The sequence below is a fragment of the Neurospora tetraspora genome (genome assembly GCF_033439725.1).
Source record: "Neurospora tetraspora strain CBS 560.94 chromosome Unknown B0H65scaffold_1, whole genome shotgun sequence".
Lineage (NCBI taxonomy): Eukaryota > Fungi > Ascomycota > Sordariomycetes > Sordariales > Sordariaceae > Neurospora > Neurospora tetraspora.
Window position 1 is genome coordinate 2,035,339 of NW_026944383.1, and position 22,433 is coordinate 2,057,771.

The window sequence follows — 22,433 nt, forward strand, 5'->3', positions numbered from 1 at the left end:
GCATACCGTGCGCTGTCATCTGCTTGTCTTGGAGCCAGTTTCTTGCCAGCCAGTTTGAGCAAGGAACGATCCCATACGTGTGGATTTGCAGGCGTCATGTCAGCTCGCTAGGAAGCTGTCGAGCGGGATGTACCGCCGCCATCTATGCTCTGTTCGTAAATGGGTGTGCAGTTGCTTGCGAGACATGCATCTCAGAAACGTCCGGAAGCTCGAATCAATGACTTCCTTATGTCCTTTTTCCCTTTTATACCCAGTTCTGGTCGACTTGCTCTTTTACCATGACCATCGAGAACTTCTTTGGCCTTGGTTATCTTCATCAATATGTCTTCGGCCTCGGTTCTTGGATTCGCAAAAGCCCTAGAGATACCCCGTAGCGCTCACCTGCCGTGTGGGTGCCGTTGATGGTCGACGCTACTGTGTGACGGGCAAGCATGAGCGGCGGGGGGGTTCGACGGGGACTAAGAGGCGCAGGGGGGGATCCCACACCAGGACCCTGGCTAGCCAATATTAAAGGCCGATCAACCGCTGCCTATCAAGCCTTTTCCGCATCGATGACCATCCGACTTTTTGCCCGCCCACTGACAGTCATCAGTAGCATCTTGACGTTATTGTGCGCCTTTGGCTCTTGACTGGCTTGTCTTCGAGGCGTTGGCGTTCCTGTTGACTGCTACCTTCGATCACCATCTCCACACGAGAAAAAGGGGGAACTGTCGAGGTCTTCCAATCACGCCTATACCTTGAGCCCGCCATCACGGTTCAAAGAAGTCACGGGTGGATTCTGCCGAACAATAGCGGCTGGCGACTTGCTGTGAGCTAGGCGGACGAATTCTGCGGCTTGCCATTCAACTTGTCTTACTGCATGGATTAAACGTTCATCACATTTACCTGAACCCTCTCCGCATCCTCGCTTTCAGGGCCTCGATACGACTCTCTCGGACACCTTTCGGAGTTCCGAATACCTTATCACTTCTGGTACCGGTCCAGATCCATCATATATCCCCGAGCTTCCCCTCCCGAGCGCTGAATCGTTTCTCGATTTTGTTTTCTGGTTTTTGCCGTTATCATTCTCTGGTCCTCCCTCGATTCTTCACCCATGGCCACCTCATCATCACCTAACGCTTCTTAATCTTTAATTTGGGGGATCTGGTATGCCCTTGTTGAATCAGGCCGAGTAAGCTGCTTCGTCATTCGACCAACGCTTTCTGTTACCGCGACTATAAGCCGCCTTATAAGTCCAGACACTCTCCTTCATCACTCGCCAACATGGATTCATCAATACCATCGGCGCTCAGACGCGCTGCCGAAAGCAGTACACAAGCAATCGGCGGTCTAGTAAAACGAATCGCCATCCCACTCAAGCCAAACAGTCCGCCTGGTCTAGTCCAAGCATTGACAGTAGACCCGTGGTCCAAAGCCGGCAAATACGGACTGGGTTGGACGTACTTTTCGCTTGTCATCGTCGGTCTCGTGTTGTTCATGAGGATATGGCACTTTTGGCAGGACAAGATTCGACAAGCGATATACAAGCAGGAGATGGAGGAACACTTTCGACAGCTTTACAGCCTGGAACCAGAGTGGGATAGGTCGGCAGCATTGGTCACGGGAATGACAGCAGCAGAATCGAGACGACATTTCTTTCCCGATGAGCCGCCCCTCGAAGAGAAAGACTTCAAGCCGAAAGCTCACTTCTCGTCCATCGGCTTTGTTAACGACACGTTGGCCCTGTTCCGATGGGTATTTTACCGACCGATCCCCGATATTGTATGGAAGAAACATCGGTTTACCTGCTCATCTCTCGCCGTCTTGTTCTGCGTCTTCGTTTCCATTGCCTTCGTGACGATCTACTGCTTTCTCCAGCAGCCGCTTTACTGGCAGAGCATTCAATTCGGTTCTCCCCCGGTCGCTATCCGTGCCGGCATGATTGCGGTTGCCATGACCCCCTGGATCGTCGCCACGAGCACAAAGGCCAACCTTCTCACCCTCATCACCGGCATCGGCCCCGAGCGCCTCAATGTCTTCCACCGATGGCTTGGATACTTGTGCCTGTTTCTCTCGTTAGTTCACATGGTCCCGTTCTATGTGCAGCCGGTGTGGGAAGATGGAGGTATGCAGGTCTTCGGAAAGCTGTTTCCCCCAGGCAGCGGAATCATCTATGGCTCCGGAATTGCTTGCCTGGTGCCTTTATGCTGGCTCTGTGTTGGCTCACTGCCTTTCATCCGACGAATGGCCTATGAGGTGTTTGTTATACTTCACATCCCGGTTGGCGTGATCTATGTCGGCTTGCTCTTCTGGCACACCAAGAACTTCTTGCTGTCATGGGGTTATCTGTTCGCTTCCGTTGGCATCTTCGTTGTCTGCAACATTATCCGACTTTTCAACTTGAACTGGGCGAAACCTTGGCGAATGGCCTGGTTGATTGGCGACGAGGCGGCCATCAATATCATGACCGAGAATGCCATCAAAGTGACCATTCCAACTCAGATGCGTTGGAAACCAGGGCAATACGTTTATCTACGTATGCCAGGCATCTCTCTCTTTGAGAACCACCCCTTCACTATTTCTTCATTGTGCAGCGAAGACTTTCCCTCTGAATACGGCGAGAACTACAGAGATTGCGTGTTGGTCTTCCGGCCGTACGGCGGCTTCACAAAGAAAGTCCTCGATACTGCCATAGAAAAGGGACCATTCCACACCTACCGCGCTTTTCTTGATGGGCCATATGGAGGCATGCGTCGGGATCTGGCCGCTTTCGATACATGCATTTTGATTGCGGGCGGTAGTGGCATCACTTCTCTGATGTCACAGCTATTAAACCTCATCAAGAGGATGCGTGATGGAAAAGCCATTACCAAGAAGATTGTGGTTGTGTGGTCACTGAAGCGTCTCGAGGCCATGGATTGGTTCCGCGAAGAACTTCGTATCTGCAGAGAGGCAGCACCTCCTGAGAGCGTGACCTGCAAGTTCTTTGTCACATCTACACAACGTCAGCAGCTTCATGCTGGAATACCGCACGGCCGCGCGCCGAGACCATTGAGCAACCTTTTCCACGATAAGCTGGATGGGTTTGTTTCAAACATCGCTAACAAGCGGAACAGCGCGCTGATCATGGCGGAGGCGCAGGGCGATCCAGAAAGAGAGCGTGAGCTCCGCGCTGAAGATGAGGACCGGATCACCGCCTTGCCGCAACAAAAATATTTACAACCTCATCATTTTCCTCCTCCGCCTCCGGGGCCGCCACCTAACCAAAGATATTCCGTTGCTGAGGATACACTCCGCAAGCTCGAAGGGCGCGATGTTAAGGACCCATCGCTGATGAACCCAGTCGACAGCAAGGACGGCGTCAAGAAGGATGGCGAATTCCATTTCCCAGCAATTGCCCCACGGCCTGACAAGGCTCCGCACTTCAACTACGCACCACCAGCAGCAAAACAGCGATACAGTCAGTGGCTTGCCCAAACAGGTGGTGATCCCGAATCCCAAGGTCGACCCAGCTACGTAACCATGAGAGAGTCTGAGGACCAGGACCACCAACAACAAGCGGACCGACAACAAGAGCAACACGAAGAAGGAGTCGAGTACAACAACAACCCTTATTCTGGCCAAGATGCCTCACAATTACCTTACCCAATACCACCACCTCCTCCTGGACCTCCACCTGGACACAACCCCGCTGGTGCCGCCGCCGAATCCGCTCCTGCTCCCCAGGCAACCCAACCGGTCCGTCCCCCTGAACTAGCCCACCTCCGCACCGATAACCTCCCAGCAGCCCAGCGGCCCGCTACCCGTCCAATCTCCACCTTCGGCCCCCCCTCGGGCTTCGACTTTGGCTTTCCTAACACGCCGACCGAGTTTCAGAAATCGCTCATGCGCTTCGCCTTTCCCGTGCCGCACCAGATCGACGGCGGCTGGAGCGTCGAGTACGGCCGCCCGGACCTGGGGTACATGCTCAAGGAGTGGGCGACCGGCGGGCCCGACGGCAGAGGCGTGCTCGGACGCAGGACGGCCGTGTTTGTGTGTGGACCGGCGAGCATGCGGGTTGGTGTGGCGAACACGGTGGCGAGGCTGCAGGCGGAGATTTGGGGGGATGATATGTTGGAGGAGATCTTTTTGCATACGGAGAATTATGCTCTGTGAGAGGGTGGCGTGGAGAAGAAAAGCGGCGTTCCCTTTTGTTTTGTGTTGTTCTGTTTTCAGAGATACCTATATGTTTTTACTTGTTTGGGTGTGTACGATTGTGCCAGTTACCCTTTGTGTTTCCTTGTCACTTCTAAATTTTTCGCCAGGAAAAGAAGGCGATTGTATTGGAAAACAGATGCGGCGGTCATCAACTGGGAGGAGAGTCTGTGTGGGAGTGCGGAACTAAATGAGAGATGATCTTTGCGGGTATCGATGATCATGCTATACTTTGATAGTCAGAAGGACGAGGGACGACGAGATACCTGTCACTAGTACGATAGTCATCTTTCTGTACATATACCAATCAATTCTTCTGAAGCAGTGAGTATTCTCGACGGTTATGTGTTGTCAGTGGTCAACCAACCAACCCATGTACGCATCCGTCTCTCGACAAACGGCAAAAAGTAAGGTACCCTAGAGGTAGAAACCACAGGTTTCCCATGGTGTACATCTGAAGAAGAGAAGCTAACAAACAACATGAACAGTAAGTACCAATAGTCTAACCATTCCTACATCTCCCTTCCCAGGAAACCATCATCACACCACCTCAACACCACTTCACCACACCCTCCAAGCAAGCCCTCACTCAGCTACGATATGCCCCCATACTACATTCTCCCTCCTCCCTACGTATGCCAAACCCCCCACTTAATAGCAAAATCCCGATGCGGCAACGTCAAAGTACTACACTCCATAGTCCCCTTACTCCCCACCTTCTCGCCATTATAAAACGGCAACTTGAGCGTCTCCTCAATCATCCAAACCACATCCTCATTCCCGGTCCTAAGCCAATTTCCCCAAAGCACGCCCTCCCCTCCCTCCACGCCCACCAGGCACGTGCCGTACTTGGCGATGATCTTTTGCTTGGGCCCCGTCATCCACTTCCATGAACCGCCCGCGCCGACGTTGATGGAGATTTGCTTGCAGTCGACCGAGTAAGGGGAGTGCTCCGAGGTTTGGTCGACCACGGGACCGTAGTTTTTGCAGAAGGTTTGGGGACCTTCTTCTTGGCGGGGGCCGATGAAGGCGGTGGGGTAGGAGATTTGGCGGGGGAGGGAGAAGCCTGAGGAGGGGGAGGTGGTGGTGGTGTTGGTGTTGGTGGTGGTGGTGGTGGTAGATGTTGGGAGGGCGAGGACGGTGGAGGAGAGGAAGAGGAGGATGGAGATGATGAGTTTGTAAGTGATCATGGTTGTTGTTTTTCTTTTCTTCCTGTGAGAGAGTTGCAACGAGTGTGTCTTCAATGAATGTGAGTGTTTTGTCGTTGATCCAGTCAAGACAAAGAGCGACAACGTGGAGGACAGACGTTCGATGGAGGATCATGGACAGGCCATCCAAATGAACGGAAGTGTTTTGACATCTAGCATTTATACAACTTGCCCACTGGCGCCTGTTCTACAGCGTTCCTGACTTGACTGATTGAAACAAAGGATGGCGGCACATTGTGTAAAACGTGGTGATATCGAGTCTTTGACGATGCACAATCGTGAGAACCTCCACCGTTGGTTAGTATTGTATTTGGTATCATGCGATCCACGACATGAGAATGCCATGGCGAAGAAAAATATAAAAATAAAGCAGTAAGGGATAAAAAGAAAGGCAAAAGCGGGAGGAAAAACACAAAAAAAAACATACAACACCAGGGATTCGCTGGTCGTCACCGACCCAACTACTAGTCTGGCCCTCACTGGCTTATCTATGGGAGAGCGGACGGGATCCCGAGTTTTCCAGTGGGTATGGTCGTATGTGATGATATGGAGTAGAATAGGATCTTACAAAGGAGAGATAGAAGAATGAGGTAATGTTGTCATTGTGCAGGAGGTGACGTTTCTGAGAACCTTCAAACTTCAACCTCCCAACTCACCCGCGCCACCATCGTAACGAAACATCAAAAGTCCAACCAACCCCGCGTGCCCCATATTGCAAAGCACTGCGAATTTAAATGCTTGTCCAAGCGACTTGAACCGATGGCTAATGAAAAGTGCGTCGATATTCCCATCGTCGCATTACGACGCAGCCCCAGAGCCTCCTTTCAGAAAGTGTCCTGCAGCGATACAGGCCACCGCTCGCCTTCGAACCTCGGCCGGTACTCAAATTCCAGCCCGCAGATTCTCGATTAGCAGCGAGACATCCACCACTTCCGTGATGACTGCATTTAGATCGACTTCGAAATGATCTCCAGCTCTACCCAAGCTTCCAATGCACAAGTCCCGCGATAGTTTGGTGGTTGTCGATGAACAATACCATGCAAGACATGCTTAGGATCCTCAACTTCATGACCTTTGCTTACGAGTGTTTTTGGTTTTCGACCAAGTTGAAACCATGCGTAGGGACTTGGCCATACGGACAGTCCTCCCCTCTCGCTACGTTAACACTGCAATATCGAACCTGATACCGGAGACCGAAGCGCCTAGCCGATACACCCATTCATTCATACCTGGAACTGTCAAAAGCGGAATACTTTGAAGTTAGCACGGAAGGTACCACCGTGGAGATCCTTTTGATCTGCTCTGGATCTAACCCTTCCGGGGAGGTTAATGTTTCCAATATGGACCTGGGCAGGTTGGAAGACCACGCAGCATTTCGAAACCCTTTACGGATTACTGCTATGACAGACATCTGCCGTGGTATGGGAAGCCAGCCAAAACACCTTGAACCTCTCGGAGGATGGTCAATTGCCAGGTTTTCCCCTCATCGAAGGTAAAGCGTTCGACACAACACTACTAACGCTAACGAGTTCACGTCGCCCCTGGCTCACTTGAACACTTCACACAAGACATTTGAATGTGGATAGCCACTTCCTTTGAAGGAATCATCACAGGCCCTATTCCCTTGCTGCTGGAGAGGCCTGCAGGCAAAGAAGATGCCCCCCGTCGGACTTCTCCCAATAGCAAACATGCCGAAAGTTCCACGCTACGTTTTCCTGATGTTGACACAAGTTCAAGATGCACTTTGGGGAGCGGTCTACGGAGTACGGACGACTCATCGATCAGATGGAAGACGCATATCTTGCCCCCTCTCGTCCCAACTTTCATTACGGTATATAAGTCCCGTTTCCTGCCCACCTTCCCGTGGTCCGTTGGTGTAATGGCTAACATCACCTAACCTGGCGTATTGTCGTGCTGGACGCGGCCTTACGTCAGCGTGGAAGCTACCGGTTCGACTCCGGTACGGGCCATGCTATTTTTTTTCTCTCTTCAACCTTTACTCAGATGATGATGCGAAAATGGGGCTTCTGAGAAGAGAAAACTTGAAAGCCTAATTTGAGATAGACGAAAGTCCGTAACCGCTGTTATCTCTTCATGGGCGGGCCGCACTCATCAGTGGTTCGAAAGTCAAAACATCATGATAGTACTCTTTTTCCTTATGCTGGAATGGACTATTATACACGAGGCCCGTACGCGAAAGATGACCTTACTGACTACGGTGAAGCCAGATACGTGGATGAAGGTCGCTTCTGGCGTTTCATACAATCATTTCATCGCTGTGATTTGTACCTTCGAGGCGCCACTCCTGAATCATTATTCGTGGCACCAAAGTCTCAAGCTCTTCACTCACCGCCAATAACCACGAGCCGCCAGCGTATCGCTTCAACTACGATTAAAGTTAAGGTTCGCTGGACTTGTAACAGATGATGCAAGAGCCTCGAAGCGGAAGGTATGACAGTGGAACGTGTTCGTGGTAACTTTCGTTGCTGATGGTTTCCGGTACTTTTAGGTTTAAAGTGATCCCTCAGGGGTAAGTGTAGCTGCGGCTAACTGGGAAGGACAACGAACGGTTAGGGAAAGGGGACCACGCACATTGGGTTTCCGTTCGAATGGCCAGGTTCAAATCCCATTCTTTGTCAGTTCACCTCCCTTGGTCACATGTATGTATGTACGGTACTCGACGGTAACACAGACAACAAACATGCCGGCCTACCCACAACATATCCGCCCGTCCGACGACGTTGGGAAACAAGATCCAGCGCGGCTCCTGCCGCCTTGAAATCGAGGTGACGGAGACAGCCGGCGGATAATTCCACTTTGGTTATCATTGGTTGTTCCGGAATTCCGAGAACGTGAAGCCATCTTTATCTCATCAACGACATCAATTTCGGTTGTCCCATTTATGAACACGACAACAGCCATCACAGATCCGTCCCTTTGTGTGCCGGCACGACGAACACCTTGTTGCTGACAACATTGGGCCATCCGCTGTGACTGGATTAGCTTTCTCACGAACATGTCCAACTCCGGTCTTGAATCCTCTCCCCCACAGCACAAGAGAATAGGAGCCTCAACCGAGTTCAGCTCCGATCGCGGTTCGTTCTTACTTCCCGCACATATTCAATGCCACGGAGCAATGGGTACAGAGTGAGCCAGCTGACCATGGCGGCCCCAGATTGACTGGACATGGTATTACGCTGTCACTCATTCATCGGCCACACCAGTCTCATCCTCGTGCGGGTGGTACGAGGCGAGGCCTAACTACGGCACACAACGGTTGTCCTGACCGAACCGACCCAGGGCAGGTACAGCGTCGGAACTCACCTGTCAACGGTTGCTCCTTGGCACACGGTCCTACCGCTAAGCAATATTGTGGTAGCTTTGTGTTTCTCACAAATTCGCCATGGTCCATATCAACTCGGGAATCGGAGCCAGTGAGGTAGCACGGCTCCAACACCAAGCTATACCTTGTTCATCTCCCAGAATCCTGACTTGTGACCACCGGTATGCACTCTATATTGCGTGCATGCCCATGTCCGGAAGCTGAAGCGCCACGCAGGCTTGGAGCAGCAGGCTTTGGTCTACCTTTTGCCCCGTGGACCCAGGTGTCGCAGGACAAGAACGGATGGCAACTGCTTCAACGCATGGCAGGATAACCTCAAGGCAGCGGATACGGGGTGTGCGAGTGCAACACCCCTGCTTTTCATTGGGACTTGCAGCCAATTTTATACATCTCATCCCCTATCGGTCACACAGAGTATTCTTGTGTCACGGAACTCTCCAGGCGGTCTATGATTTACCCAGTCGGTTGATAGCAGCCAGCAAGTCTCTGAAGGACAACGGCCGTTGAAACAATGGTGGACGATCTCTTTGGGCTGCCTGCTTTTCGTGTCCTTAACGCCCAATCTTGCAAGTGTTCGGTGTACGGCTACGGGGACGCGCCGCCAAGGTCAGCCAGGCTCACCTTTGCCCGTGCAGTCGTCCCCAACCACCACGAGAGTTGCACCTTCCAGTCAAGATGATACTTTTACCCAACGTCATCGGAAAGAGAACCTGGGAATTTTACCATACTTACTAGTGTACTGGGACAAACAGTGGGCCGAAGCCGAGATTTTTGTCGGCTGACCTAACCTCCCTTGCAGCTGGTGCCGCAACGAGACAAACCTGCCGGCATCTGCTGATAACCGGAACACCATTCACTAGACTTTATACTGTTGCCTGGGTGGGGGACCAGGAATTCTTATCTTTCAAGTCTTGAAAACTATTTCTTCGGACAAAGTAGCCCGTGGGCATTCTCAATCACCCGACACCGCACGGATCGTCACTGTCGTCAAGGTTGTCCAGTTGCGGCCGGAGGTGTCTGGACTCAAATATCCGGACTCGACAGACTCGGCAAACAGCCGTCGATGCGACAAGCAAACAAGATGGCCTCGAACGAGAAGGACAAAGCCTCGACCGGAAGCACGGCCGAGAAGGCCCTGGCTCACAACCCACCTTCCGGTTCGGAAAAGACAGAAGGCCCTCAAGCCAGCGCTACGAAGGCCCTCGACGGAACCCACCAAGCCTCAAGCACCTCGACAGACTTTGAGCAGCACAATGAAGATTCTACTGTGAGAGATATCTTCATCGAACCTTCCGTGCCAGATTTACTGACATTATCCTTCTCAGCGTCTGAGTGTCCGCAAAGCATTGGCTCTAGCAGCCTTAGCTTGCTGCTGGACCAATGCGCAAGCTCCTCTGTATCTGTTCGGTAAGAAGACATCAATCGTACTGCTTCAACTCAAGTCATCATTCAGCTAACCTATTTACCAGCTGCCGTACCTGTCTTCGTCTACCGAGAGCTTGGAGGAGTTGATCACTGGGTCTGGTTCATCACTGCTCATCTACTCGCCACTGCCGCCATTTCGCCTTTCGTTGGTCGTTTCTCCGATGTATTTGGACGCCGCTGGGTTGCTCTGGCTGGCAGCAGCTTGATCGTTGTTGGCCAGATCATGTGTGGTGTTGCCGAGAACATGGATATCTTCATCGGTAAGTCCATTCGGGCAATTCCCCTGTTAACACTGATTCAATACTCCATACTGACACCCCAACCAGGCGGAATGGCTCTAACCGGAATTGGCACCGGCATCAACGAGCTCACAGCCCTCGCGGGAACAGCTGAACTCGCCCCCATTGCGCATCGTGGCTACTACATTGCCGGTATGATTCTCACCATCATCCCTCTTTTGCCATCGGTCATGTACTCCCAGATCATCTCGGCCTTCTCGACCTGGAGGTACATCTCGATTCTCACAGGCGGCTGGGCACTGGTCGGGCTTGTAATGACTGCCCTCTTCTACCATCCTCCTGCGCCGACAGAGGACCTCAACTGGAAACAAAAGCTTTCGCTCATGAAGGATATGGATGTGGTCGGTGGTGTCCTCTCTATCGCTGGGTTGGCTCTGCTGGAAGTTGGTCTTCTGGGCGGAGGATATCAGGTTCGTGACAGACAGACTTCGCTACGACCATGTTGTACGTCTCTTGACTGAATAACTAACAAACACTTTCTAGTATGCGTGGACAAGTGCGAGAGTCTTAGCTCCCCTGATTTTGGGACTCTTCGCACTCATTGTCTTTGGCCTTTGGGAATTCAAGGGAGCCAAAACCCCCATGATCCCAAGAGACTTGGGTCCGGCCCCCCGTACACTCATCATGACCATGATCATCACCTTCATTTCCGGCGCCAACTTCTTTTCTGTTTTGATGTTATGGCCGAGCGAAGCGTATAATGTCTACGGTAACAAGTAAGGGTTGCCCATTTGTTCCTCCTCCTCACACCTTCTTCGCCCTATTTCCACACTCGATCTCGACCACTAACGTAGAACCTCGTCTAACTAGTCCCTACGGTGTCGGCTTCCGCGGCATGCCCTTCCCCTTCGGCATCCTCGCCGGCTGCGTCATCTCGCTCTACCTCCTCTCACGCTTTCCGCGACACATCAAATGGATCGTCCTCCTCACCTGCTGCATCATGACAGCCGGGTGCGGCGCCCTCGCCTCCGCCCGTCTCGACAACATCCACACCATGTACGCCGTCCTCTTCATCGCCGGCCTGGGCGTAGGGGGCATCGTGGTGCCGGCTTCAACAATCGCCACCATCATCGCGCCGAGGGACTTTATCGCCACCATTACGGCCTTGACCATCTCGATCCGCATCGTCGGCGGGGTGATCGGATACACGGTTTACTACAACGTGTTCATCCAGAAGCTGGTACCCCAGCTTACGAAATCCGTAGTGGGAGCATGCATAAAGAGCGGGATCACCAACAAGGAAACCATCGGCGCGGTGATCGAGCTGACGGGCGCCTCGCTGGTGGACGAGATTCGCATGCTTCCTGGAGTCACGGACGACAGCTGGGCGGTGATCGTGGCGGCCGGTCAGGAGGCGTACGTGAGGGCGTATCCGTGGGTGTACTACTGCAGCATTGCGTTTGGCGGAGTGTCAATTTTGGCGAGCCTGGGCGTGGAGGATATCTCGGGCTTGATCGATAGGACGGTTATGGTTCATATGTGAGGGGACCATGGCTGGCGCCTTGGGGTGGCGTGGTGTGGTGTCTGTCTGGCGGTTTTCTCGGGTTTTCTTACCCCATCAGCGCGGAGCGATTTGACTTCTTATCAGAGCGGCAAGCGATGCGGTCTTTGTGAGTTTCGTATGGGGGTCGTTGGGCTTGGCTGGGAGGATTTGCTGTAGGTTTGATCTTGGGACATCTGGGGAGGGATATCTCGAGCACCTACTTCGCTGTAATATCGGGAGATTCATGCATACACTGGGAGGACTTGATCTGTAAGGACTCAGGGACGACTTGTTTGATGTAGATAGTATAGGGCTATAGCCAGTGTTGTCGAATCTCTGGGGGAGGATGATCGTGAACGAGGACTGTTTCGAACTATATACCATAGCGCTAGTTTAATGTAGATAGAGAATTCTCTGGCTTTCACGGCATGAAACTGTCCAGACGGACTGGAAGCAATACGATAATGTCATATGCTAGATTCGTATTTAGCTGTCATTAGTACTATTAATACCTACATATCCCGAAACCCCGTGCTTGACTCATCACTAACAAACAAAACCTGTCCCAGCTCCTGTACCGAGAAACTCCCTCCGTTTATGACAAGATAGAGCATAAAAGCAACCCGCTTTCCCACTCTACCGTATTTCCTCTCCTCCTATTACAGTAAGTACATCCCCATAAATGAAGAGTTATTCGTGGGTTCCCAAACACCTAATGAAAGACTGTCTCCTCGCCGTTCGGTCTCCATCCACCATCTAAGGCCGATTCCCCTTGCTAGGCAAGTATTTGCTCCTGATGGTGTGACCGATCATGCTCATCCGACTACCAATCGTGCCATCCTGCATCCTACTAGCCAGAGCTTCTTCGAGTGCTGATTGGGTTACCGAGGCATCTGCATTGGACGGGTTTGGTCAACATGCCGGTCATTTATTCGCATATCTTTGAGGAGATGAGAGCAAACGAGATGATGGGAAAGACTTCCGGGACAAGGGACAACTGGGAACCAAACTCACCATCAAGATCACTAAAACTACTCCCCATACTCGGCGCCCCTTCGCTTCCTTCTCTCGACAACATATCCATCCGCCTCGGCGACAGAGGCCCGGGAGGGGGCATTCTTGTTCCTGTTCCTGGTCCAGTTCCAGTTCCAGTTCCAGTTCCACCTACACGCAGTTCACCACCGCTGGCAAGTCGGTGACGACGGGGATTGGGATTGGGAATGATGGCCGCCGAGCTGGTAGATGAGTCGGACGTTTGCGATTGGATGGTGGATAGTTGGGGATGATTGTTTTTGGTGCTGCTTAGACTGTGGCCGTGGCTAACAAGTTGTTGCTGCTGATTTTGGGATCCAGCAGAACCGGAGCCTATCCTGTTCCGAGGCGTTGCTGGACGATGGTCGCGGTAGTTTAGGGGGAGTTTGGTTACGGTTGCGTGAAGATCTAGAGCACCGCTGCCGTCTGAGGTGGAGGTGGAGCCGGTTGGGTTGTTGTCGTTGTTGTTGTTGTTGTTGTTGTTGTTGTTGTTGTTGTTGTGACGTTGTTGGAATTTTGAAGGTTGGTGCTGTTGCTGTTGCTGCTGCTGTTGTTGGTGTTGATGTTGTCTGGTCCTAGTAGGAGGGAGAAAAGCGAGTTCGTCGTCGTCGTCCTCGTCGGAAGCTTTGTCTTGGGCCGCCGACTGGAACCGTGGAGGACGGCGAATGTAGCGACTTTGCATTTGCTCGGCATAGTCTGAGTCAGAGGAGGAAGATGGTGACGTGGAGGCGACTGGCGATGGCGATTCTGGGGGCCGGTAAGATCGGTTATCTTCTGGTTCGTGGGTGGCATCACCAGAGTGGACATCTTTGGTGTTGATGGATAGTAGTGATAGTCTCCGGCGCTGCGGATCACTTAACCTGCTAGCTATCTTGTTACTTGTCGTCGTGGGGGCAGCGAGGCTCGGGTTCTGCCCCGGTACCAAGGTGGTCTGGGAAGAGTTGCGCGAGATGGCGGGTCGTAGAGGGTTAGAGGACGTCTTAGCGGTGGGTGTCCCAGGAGTGTTGACATCGTCTTTAGGGGCGAGAGCCTCCTTGCGCATGGAGAGAGCTGAAGTACGGCCGCCGATAGAACCTGCTCGTCTCATGCCTTCGGCATATCCAACTGGCTCGCCGCCGGGAATCGGTGACGGAGCGGCGGAACCGCGACCGGTCGCGGCGGCTTTCCTCATCTGCGCCCGCAGCTGGGCAGTGTGCCGCTCGGTCAGATAGGATACCATCTGGAGGAGGAACTCGACTGTGACATCGAACTGGACTGCCCTATAGCAACGCACAGTGTCAATACTAAAGGCAGAAGCGGACCGCCAGTGACGAGGAAGACTCACAGCTCGTGCCCTACACATCAGAGTCATTAGCATGAGACCTGCATGGTTGGACGATATAGACTTACAGTCAATCTCTGTCTGCGATACCCCTGAGATAATGGTCCATAGCGCTTCTGATTTCCTGTCGTCCCAGCTCACCTTGCGAGGTCAAGTTAGCTGGCGTGGTTCACGGTGGACGACAAGGGACACAGTGCGGGGAAACATACCGGTGGAGGATCAACGAAGTCGCCCCGATTGAAGGGAAGACGGACATAAACATGGTATCTGGGTTCCCTCCTGTCCTGGTTGGAGGACGAGCCTGGCCTTTCTCTGAGCGACATGGTAGAATCTGAAAGGGGTGATCAACAACTAAGAACCTGGAAACTTGCAGAAATGGAAATGGAAAGGGTGAGTGTCTCGCCAGTCTTATAACAAAACAAAGCTCCGGACGACGGAGGGGAGGTACACCGGTGAGTAAGTGCAGTGTGATTGAGTGCATCATAGCGTGCTGCGTTACAGCAGTCAGAACTACAGGGCTCCAGGCAGGCAGGCAGGGGCAGCTCTTTATCGATAAGTACTTGCTGATGCTGCTAACGGAACCCTACCCGTCTATCGAGGGGCTACCGTCCAATGCTGGGACAAGGGAGTGGGGGAACGAGGACGCTAGCCAAGGCTGTTGTTGGCTTGTTGCCGTAGCAAGATCCCAATTGGGCTGACGTTCAACAGTTCCAGCACTCCAGCATTGATAGCGCATCGAAAAATCGCGTCGCATCTTCATTCGCTGTTGCACCATTTGCACCCAATAGCACCACCACGGTCACCACCACTTCTTGTCTGTGTTTCCCTGGACCTGCAACACTCCGACAACTTCACATCCTCTCTCGGTACTGACAAGAGCTGTTGAAACAAAGCGGCAACACCCAGCGCTCCTACCGTCTTCCAGGATCATCACAGTTGTTCGACCGCGAGCAAACACCGTGCACATAGCACATAGCAATTGCCATTTTCCACCTTAACCACGAGACACCTTACCCAATATCGTGCCTGACATGGCGCCCTTAATCCTCCACAACGTCCCAGACGACGAGCTTTACGTCGGTGACGACGGCATCCAAAGACCTTACGCCATGGTGTTCCCACAGTTCGTTCGCTCGCCGTCGTTTTGGGCTTGACAAACCAGCTCCGATACTGACTTTGAAAAACAACAGCCAAGATGGTCCCCGCTCGAGAAGGGCAGTCCACGAGACAGGCTCCTTCGGCAAGTCAACACGTCGGTCGCGATCCAAGACAGCCACACCAGCCAGGAGGGAAGATGCCACGATAGCCGCCGCCGACCGTGTATTCTCGAACTACCTCGCGAACCTGAACCCAGATCAGAACATCACAGCCGCCCAAAGGAAACAGTCTCTCATACCATCGTCCCTCGGCGACGAGAATGCCGCGCCCACCCAACTGTCTAAGAAACACCACCCAACCGAAGTGATACTACGCGGCTACCGCTCTGTCTCGCACCAGTATGCCGCCATCAACCACTACGAGCAGCTCGCCGGGAGGATATGCGAGGACTACCCGCGCGACCCGCCGCCCGAGAACAGGCGGTACAAGTCCGAACTGCGCGACCCTCTCCTCGCGCGAAGACGGCCTCTAACCGCCGAAGAGCGCGCGCTAGTCAACAAGGCCGACGGTGGCGAGCACTGGGTGAAGGTGACGTTTGAGTCCGCCGAGGCCGCCGAAGCAGCCATGATCGCCTCTCCCCAAGCCATCCTCGGCCACCTCGTATTCGCCGAGCCCTACGATGGCCACCCGCCCGCCCGCGACGAGGCCGTACCCGACAACGCCTCCTTCATCAACAACGGCGTCACTCCCGCCGCCACAAACAACCGCCGCGGTTCGTCAGGTCAACAACCACGCTCCCGCGTGACCATGACAAACCCCTACACCTCCTACCTCGACAACAACAACAACAACAACAACGCGCAAAACCAATCCCCTTCCTCCTCCCGCACCGCTGACACCGGCACTATCTCCGACACCTCCAGCGCGACCATCACCTCAGCCGCCATGGGCGCCGTAGCCGGCGCCTTTACGCACGGCCTGGACTCGCTCGCGCACTCGACTGCGGGCGGGGCCCACCACCTTTCGTCGGTTGTCGACGCCCAGGATCCGGACAGCGAGTTCTGCCGGGCGATCCCGACGGTGCGCAAGGCTAAGCTCCTGCCCGTCGACCAGGCGCTGCTTCCCGCTCCTTCGTACACGCAGCGGGTGCTGAACCACGTGCCGCTGTTCAAGTGGTTTAGCGGGAACATGATCGGGAACGAGGTGCCGAGGAAGGAGAACGGCGAGTTTGATTGGGATCGGGCGAGCTTGTACTGGAAGTTGATGTGGTGGTTGGATGCGAGGTTGTATTTGTTTAGGGGGGAGGTGTTGAGTGCTGATAAGGATGAGTAAGTGATTAGGTACGGGGGTTGGTGTTAAAAGGAGTGGACGGATGGATGTTGAAGGATAGGTTGGGTCATCCCGTCGTAGGGACCATGGAAGGGAAGGTTGCCGTTGATGGTAAAGCATCGGTGGCGGTGGTGGTGGTGGTGGGAATGATACCAAAGTCGAAAGTTGCTATGGACTAAGAGTACGATATTATGCATCAAGCTTGTTTAGCTTGTCATTATAAGACGTTGTTCAAGTCTGTCCTTCTGCCTACCTAAACCCAATGAACGAAGCACGGCAGAGATCTCTGTAGTGATTCGGTATTGCGTGAAAAATAACCTTTTAACTTCTTCACTATCTCTTAAGTCTCAGGAGGGGAAGAAAACCAAACATGACTTGAAATCTATTTGCCTGCCTGCCTGCTTTGTGCTCGGGACTTGGAAAAACACATAAAAAAAAACTCTTATGCAAACATAACAAAACCAGAAACTAATCAAACTAACAAATACTCCTGGAAGCTATGTAATCGTAACAGTCATAAACCAGAAAGGCAAAACTCGGTCGGCCAGCCCATCAAAAAAACCCGCCCGGTACGTTCATACTCGTACTCCTACCAACAGCAGCACCACTAGAACTACTCCTCCTTCTTGTACTGCTCCAACCAGCACTCGCGGTACGTATAGTACTCGGCCTCCTGCTGCTGTTTGTACTGCTCGTACCAGTCATACTTTTCATGCTCATGCTCCTCATACCCATGTTCATGCTTCTTGTTCTGCCCACAATCTTATCGAGGTCGAGAAGGTTCAGATTCAGAGTCGGACCACGGCTGCTGGCGGCCGTTGCCGTCGCACCTATGTTATCGTCGTGACTACTAGTATCTGTCCCCAAACTCCACCTCCTGGTCCTTTCACCAGTAGAAGATGGTGTAGAAGGTAGGCGAGCTAGCCGGACCTCGTCGTCATTGTGACCTGACGGTAGCAGCCAATTTCCTTAACTGGCTGTTGCCGTAGCCGTTTGTCTAGGCGGGGTCATGGGGGTTATCGTCGGCGTTATATCATTCTCTTCCTCCCTTTCGCCATTGTCCCCGTTCTTTTCGTAATTGTTGTGGATAGTATACTCGTCCTGGCTCTGGTACTGGTCATCATTACTGCTGCCGGTGGCGACGTCCATTCTAGAGGCAGACACAAAGCTCATCAACCCGCCCGCCGATCCCGGTCGCCCGCTGTAGCTCCAGCTCCCGTCTCGCAGCTCGTGCTCCTCTGAGGGAAGGGCGGAGGTGGATGCGGCAGACGAGTGCTGTAGCCTCTGCAGCGAGCTGCTGGTCAGACTCCGGTTGATGCCTAGCGAGATGCTGAGGCGGCCGGAGTAGCTGCTTCGCTTGCTGCTGCTTTGGTTGCTTCGCGGCCGAATCTCATGCTGCTGTTGCTGGTGCTGCTGCTGTTCCTCGTCGGGCTCGGTGGGCGGGTGGAAGCGGTAGGGAATTTGGTCGCGCCAGGGAGAGATGAGAGCTTCGTCGTCTTCGTCGTCGCCGCCGTTGGCGGTGGCGTGGCTACCGGGGAGAGGGAGGGTCAGGGATTGGTTGCCGAGTGGGGAGAAGAGAGGGTCCTGTTCTCCTTCGTCGTTCTGTCGGGGCCCGCCGGTGGGAGATGGAGAGTCGGATGTGCCGAAGAGGGACTTGGGATTGAGGGCGAGAGGTTGTGGTTGAGGGGAGAAGGGGCGTGGTCCCCGCGGACGGTTGAAAACTTCGGAAGAGAAGACACTTTCCGTGTCCTTGTCTCGTGGGGGTGTGCGAGGAGAGTAGACGATTGTTGATTGGTTGTCGGGGGAGTGAATAGCGCCCGCGAGGCTCTGTTGGGAGTATTGATTAGTCTCGTACCCCAAGTCTTCAGTGCCTCTTCTCGCTTGGTGATGGTTGCCTACCAGTCTTAGGGTGTCTTCTCTTCCCCCGCCTGTTGTATCGGCGAGAATACTCCTTGGCGGCAGGATGCTGAACAGCTTACTTCCCTCACCGGCGCCGCCGCTCGCTATGCCGCCATCGCCGGCACCGCCTGCGACGATGTTGCCTCCTGTCCCACCAAACCTGCCGTCAGAATGTCCAACGGTCCTGTCTGGGATCACATCCTCGCTGGCGAAGAGATCCTGACCCTGTTCCAGCACATCCTCAAGTCCACCACCTGTCCACCCCTTCCGCGCCATACTCTCGAAAATGTCAATTTCGGCTCGGACGAGTGAACAGCTCGCTTCCACGATACGGGCGCTGGTGTCTTGACTCTCCCTCAAGAGTGTCCTGGAATGCTCGCCATGCAGCGTTGTGAGACCGTCCAACTTAGTGGTCAACTCGACGAGATGGCTCCGGAACTTGGCCACGTCCCTCCTGCGCTGCTTATGCAGCTTCATCCCTTCCTTCTCCAACCGTCTGATCTCCTTGGACTGCACGGACACGGCGCTCGCATAACTTTCCTCTTCATCCTCAACCGCGCCACGCCACTTGTCTAACTCGTGGAGAAGAGGTACCTCGAATGAGCGGTAGACCGTCTCGGACAGAATGTGCTGGTGGTTGGCAACGAGATGCTGCAAACCAGCGACGGTGAGCAGGGTGTCGGCCGTGCAGGTGGACTTTGTGGTGCCCTGGGCTGCAGAGGTGAAGCCATTGGCCATTAACAGCGGGGGTGGACCGCCGCCTTGGCCCTGGGCACCTTGTACCGGACTCCCGCCTCGATCGGAGGGAGCGGACACGATCTGTTCGGCGCGGGCTTCTTTTAGACGAGCGCAAGATTCGAGAGCAGAGCCGAAGGCGGAGGCGGCAGTGGAGAGAGAAGTAAGGGCCAGGCGAAAGGCCTTGGCGGAGGAGACGAGGTCCGCATATGCGGCCTGCGATGCTTCAAGATCGTGCTTGGTAAGGACAGCATGCGCCTGCTTGGGCGGAGGCGGCAGTGGCAGGTTGAACTGCGATAGGTTCGGATTTGCGGTAGAAGCGTATGAATAGGTTGGGCTCGATGGCACCGGAGGTAGTTGTGAGAGCGTTGGCGAGGGAGGTGACTTGGGCGCCATGATTACACCAGCAGAGGTAGATATTCCGGTGGCTGGAGCGCTGGACGTCTGGACTCCCGTCTGGAGGTGGTGCGGATCTCGAGGGCGTCGGTCGAGATAGGAAAGGGAGAATTTGTTTACTCGACGTCGCAAAACTCGGGATCGTGCGACATGGGAAGAAGAAGGCCAACAAACAGGTCGTAGGTATAAAAAAAAAAGTAATGGGCCGGATCGTAGGAGGTTGGCACTCGGCTCGGATGGTACGATGATCGCAACAGGCTAGCGGATAGGTGGTATCTGGAATCTGGGATTCTGGGTACGAGATGCCCCCGCTGTGAGGGGACGGTGGAACCCTTTTGGTGTTTAGGTCGGTTTTAGACTTGTGCGTGGTGATCCCCCGGTCCAAGGGCGCCTCTAAATTGTGGGTGACACGCGCTGTATCCGTAGGTTGTAGTTGGTAGAGGTTGTAGGGAGTCCGTGCTCGCGATGAGGTGCCCGGGCGCAAGCGGAAGGGCCAGTGTTTTTTCTGGGTGCCGTCAAGGTCCCTACTGACAACTTTTGAGGCTATTTTATAACTCGTTTCACCAAGAACAAACGATCATGATCTCTGCTCAAGACGATCTGGAAGCAAGAACACGAGTGGCAAGTGGCTGCTGTCAGTCGTGTCCGATTGTTGCCCCTGGGCAATGCAATGGGATGCTGGGATGAGGTGACGGGGACGACGGGATGTCCACCTAAATGGCCCGTCGATTTTTCGGGGATTTTGGCAGTGGAGTTTCCAGCGTCGGATGGAGCCACGATTCCTCGAACCCAGCGAACCTTCACAAGGCTTGTGACACTGACGACGGCCAGCATCAGCGGGCCACTGTCACTGGACTCGCAAGCCCACCCCCACTGATAACATTGACTAACCGTATTTGGGGAAGATCGGCGTTCCAGCAACTGCTGTGAAACGGGAGCCATCATGTTTCATCATCGCCAACGTCCAGACGAAAAACGCAAGCCTGTGTTTACGCGATAATGAATGTGAGGTGCATGGACGAATGATACCTGATGGGAGTCGTGAGTTCATGATATGTAAACACTCCCAATAACCCCTGAACCTCCTGATGCCCAAACCATGCATCGAGACAACATGTCCAACAACACACACAAGCAGGCAAAGGTTTGAATCCAAATTATCTCCATGTACCCAGGCTGTGTCAGGGTATACCTATATGAACATATCCGGCAAAACAACAGACAAGGCTCTATGTCAAGCAAGTATCGCTAGCATATTCACCAAAAAAACACTATAGCTCAGACTTCTCCGACTTATCAGCCACCTTGGGCAGTCTCTCGGTCAAGAAATCTTCGACCGCATCCAATTCCTCCAGGCAAGCAGAGTGACCCATGCCCCTAGCATTCCCAGGCAGTCAGCATTGAAAACAGATAAAGATCGATCAGGACGAAAACATCAAGGGTGGTACTTACGGATAGGTCTCGAACTTGACATTGTACCCCATCTCCTTGAGCAAGTCGCGGCTCATCGTACCCAGCTTATAGTTGACAACCGGATCAGCAGTGCCATGGGCCATGAAGATGGGCGTCTCCTTGTTGAACTCGGGCTTGGGCACGAGCTCGGCAAACTTGAGGCTGAGGAGGAGATACGTGGACAAGGCGACAATGCCGGCCAGCTTGGACTTGGCAGTGAGGCCGCTGAACAGGCCCATGGCGCCGCCCTGGCTGAAGCCACCGATGACGATGCGGTCGGCCGGGATGCCCGAGTCGATCTCCTTCTGGATCAGATCGTGGAAGTAGGCTTGGCTGGTCAGGATGCCGGCCTCGTCCTCGTTGCGGCGGAGGGACTCGGCGCTGCCATCGATGGCGACCTGTTATAACTGTGGTATTAGACTTGAAACTTTGCGGGGAGGGAGGCAGGCAGGCAGTGTAAGCTTACAATGTCGTACCAACCAGGCATCTTCATGCCCATGTTGGCAGTGATGGGAATCGAAGGCGCATGAGGCAAGATGAACTTGACCTCATCAAGGCGTTGGCGGCGGCGCCATTGCTCGACGGCCGAGGCCCAGCCATGGCCGGTGTCGCCAAGGCCGTGGATGAAGATGACGGTGGCCGTGTGCCGGGCCACAGCCGGGAAGAGGAGAGGAGGACGACGAGCAAGGGAAGCCATTTTTGTGTGATGGTATCAAAGTATTGATCTGTATGTGTTGAAAGTCCAAGAAGGTGATTCCCGGAGTACCGATGGCGTTGTAGTTGACTAGCGCCGTCCGAAGTTCATACGTGGGGCCGATGCGCAACCGGGATCTTTGCAGTTGGAGGCGAGCTTCGAGGAACGGGACTCGGGGCCGTTGGTGGATGGTGGAAACCCGGCGAAGCGGGGCCTCCGCACACGGAGGGTGGGGTAGTCCGGGAAGAAGTCTGGTCTCACGTATAACCCTAACCCATGTCAATACACCACCAAAGTCGGACTTGTCGGCGTTTGCAGTGGGATGTACAGCGGAGCAGGGGCCTGCCTTACCAACCGTTACCAACCGCTGACGAAAGCATTCTTCAGCAAACATTCACCACCTTTTCGGCGCACTGTTTCGGATCACGACCGACAAGCCAACAAGGTCACATCATGTCATGGGCTCCTTTGTGTCAATCACCCGAGTGGAGTCTCTTGCCCCGGAATCCCACCATGAATGGTCCGCGACGATGATGGGGACTGGGG

General features: G+C 53.8%; 7 protein-coding genes across 7 annotated transcripts; 3 read left to right on the top strand and 4 right to left on the bottom strand.

Annotated features, from left to right (window-relative positions):
* The first annotated feature begins 1,007 nt into the window (after positions 1 to 1,007).
* Positions 1,008 to 4,266, top strand: B0H65DRAFT_18734 (ferric reductase like transmembrane component-domain-containing protein). Its single transcript, XM_062821591.1, has one exon. It carries the CDS (start codon positions 1,264 to 1,266, stop codon positions 4,132 to 4,134), a length of 2,871 nt encoding a protein of 956 aa, XP_062685971.1. The 5' UTR covers positions 1,008 to 1,263; the 3' UTR covers positions 4,135 to 4,266.
* A 245-nt stretch (positions 4,267 to 4,511) lies between these two features.
* Positions 4,512 to 5,824, bottom strand: B0H65DRAFT_449002 (putative necrosis-inducing factor-domain-containing protein). The gene has a single exon (XM_062825933.1). It carries the CDS (start codon positions 5,361 to 5,363, stop codon positions 4,803 to 4,805), a length of 561 nt encoding a protein of 186 aa, XP_062685972.1. The 5' UTR covers positions 5,364 to 5,824; the 3' UTR covers positions 4,512 to 4,802.
* Positions 5,825 to 9,509: 3,685 nt separating this feature from the next.
* B0H65DRAFT_18766 (fungal trichothecene efflux pump) lies at positions 9,510 to 12,070 on the top strand. Its single transcript, XM_062821597.1, has 6 exons — positions 9,510 to 9,991; positions 10,050 to 10,131; positions 10,194 to 10,409; positions 10,476 to 10,858; positions 10,932 to 11,164; positions 11,259 to 12,070. The coding sequence occupies exons 1-6, from the start codon at positions 9,788 to 9,790 to the stop codon at positions 11,929 to 11,931; spliced, it is 1,791 nt and encodes a 596-aa protein (XP_062685973.1). The 5' UTR covers positions 9,510 to 9,787; the 3' UTR covers positions 11,932 to 12,070.
* A 324-nt stretch (positions 12,071 to 12,394) lies between these two features.
* Positions 12,395 to 14,852, bottom strand: B0H65DRAFT_514473 (uncharacterized protein). Its single transcript, XM_062828643.1, has 3 exons — positions 14,494 to 14,852; positions 12,946 to 14,425; positions 12,395 to 12,824 (listed from the first exon to the last, which is right to left on the bottom strand). Exons 1-3 carry the CDS (start codon positions 14,605 to 14,607, stop codon positions 12,688 to 12,690), a joined length of 1,731 nt encoding a protein of 576 aa, XP_062685974.1. The 5' UTR covers positions 14,608 to 14,852; the 3' UTR covers positions 12,395 to 12,687.
* A 95-nt stretch (positions 14,853 to 14,947) lies between these two features.
* Positions 14,948 to 16,726, top strand: B0H65DRAFT_18862 (uncharacterized protein). The gene is made up of 3 exons (XM_062821608.1): positions 14,948 to 15,098; positions 15,178 to 15,407; positions 15,475 to 16,726. The coding sequence occupies exons 2-3, from the start codon at positions 15,316 to 15,318 to the stop codon at positions 16,712 to 16,714; spliced, it is 1,332 nt and encodes a 443-aa protein (XP_062685975.1). The 5' UTR covers positions 14,948 to 15,098; positions 15,178 to 15,315; the 3' UTR covers positions 16,715 to 16,726.
* An 840-nt stretch (positions 16,727 to 17,566) lies between these two features.
* B0H65DRAFT_18845 (uncharacterized protein) lies at positions 17,567 to 20,013 on the bottom strand. The gene has a single exon (XM_062821605.1). It carries the CDS (start codon positions 19,739 to 19,741, stop codon positions 17,681 to 17,683), a length of 2,061 nt encoding a protein of 686 aa, XP_062685976.1. The 5' UTR covers positions 19,742 to 20,013; the 3' UTR covers positions 17,567 to 17,680.
* Positions 20,014 to 21,012: 999 nt separating this feature from the next.
* B0H65DRAFT_504660 (Phospholipase/carboxylesterase/thioesterase) lies at positions 21,013 to 21,890 on the bottom strand (the record flags this gene model as incomplete). Its single annotated transcript, XM_062827932.1, has 3 exons — positions 21,013 to 21,118; positions 21,194 to 21,591; positions 21,660 to 21,890. The coding sequence occupies 3 exons, from the start codon at positions 21,888 to 21,890 to the stop codon at positions 21,013 to 21,015; spliced, it is 735 nt and encodes a 244-aa protein (XP_062685977.1).
* Positions 21,891 to 22,433: the final 543 nt, after the last annotated feature.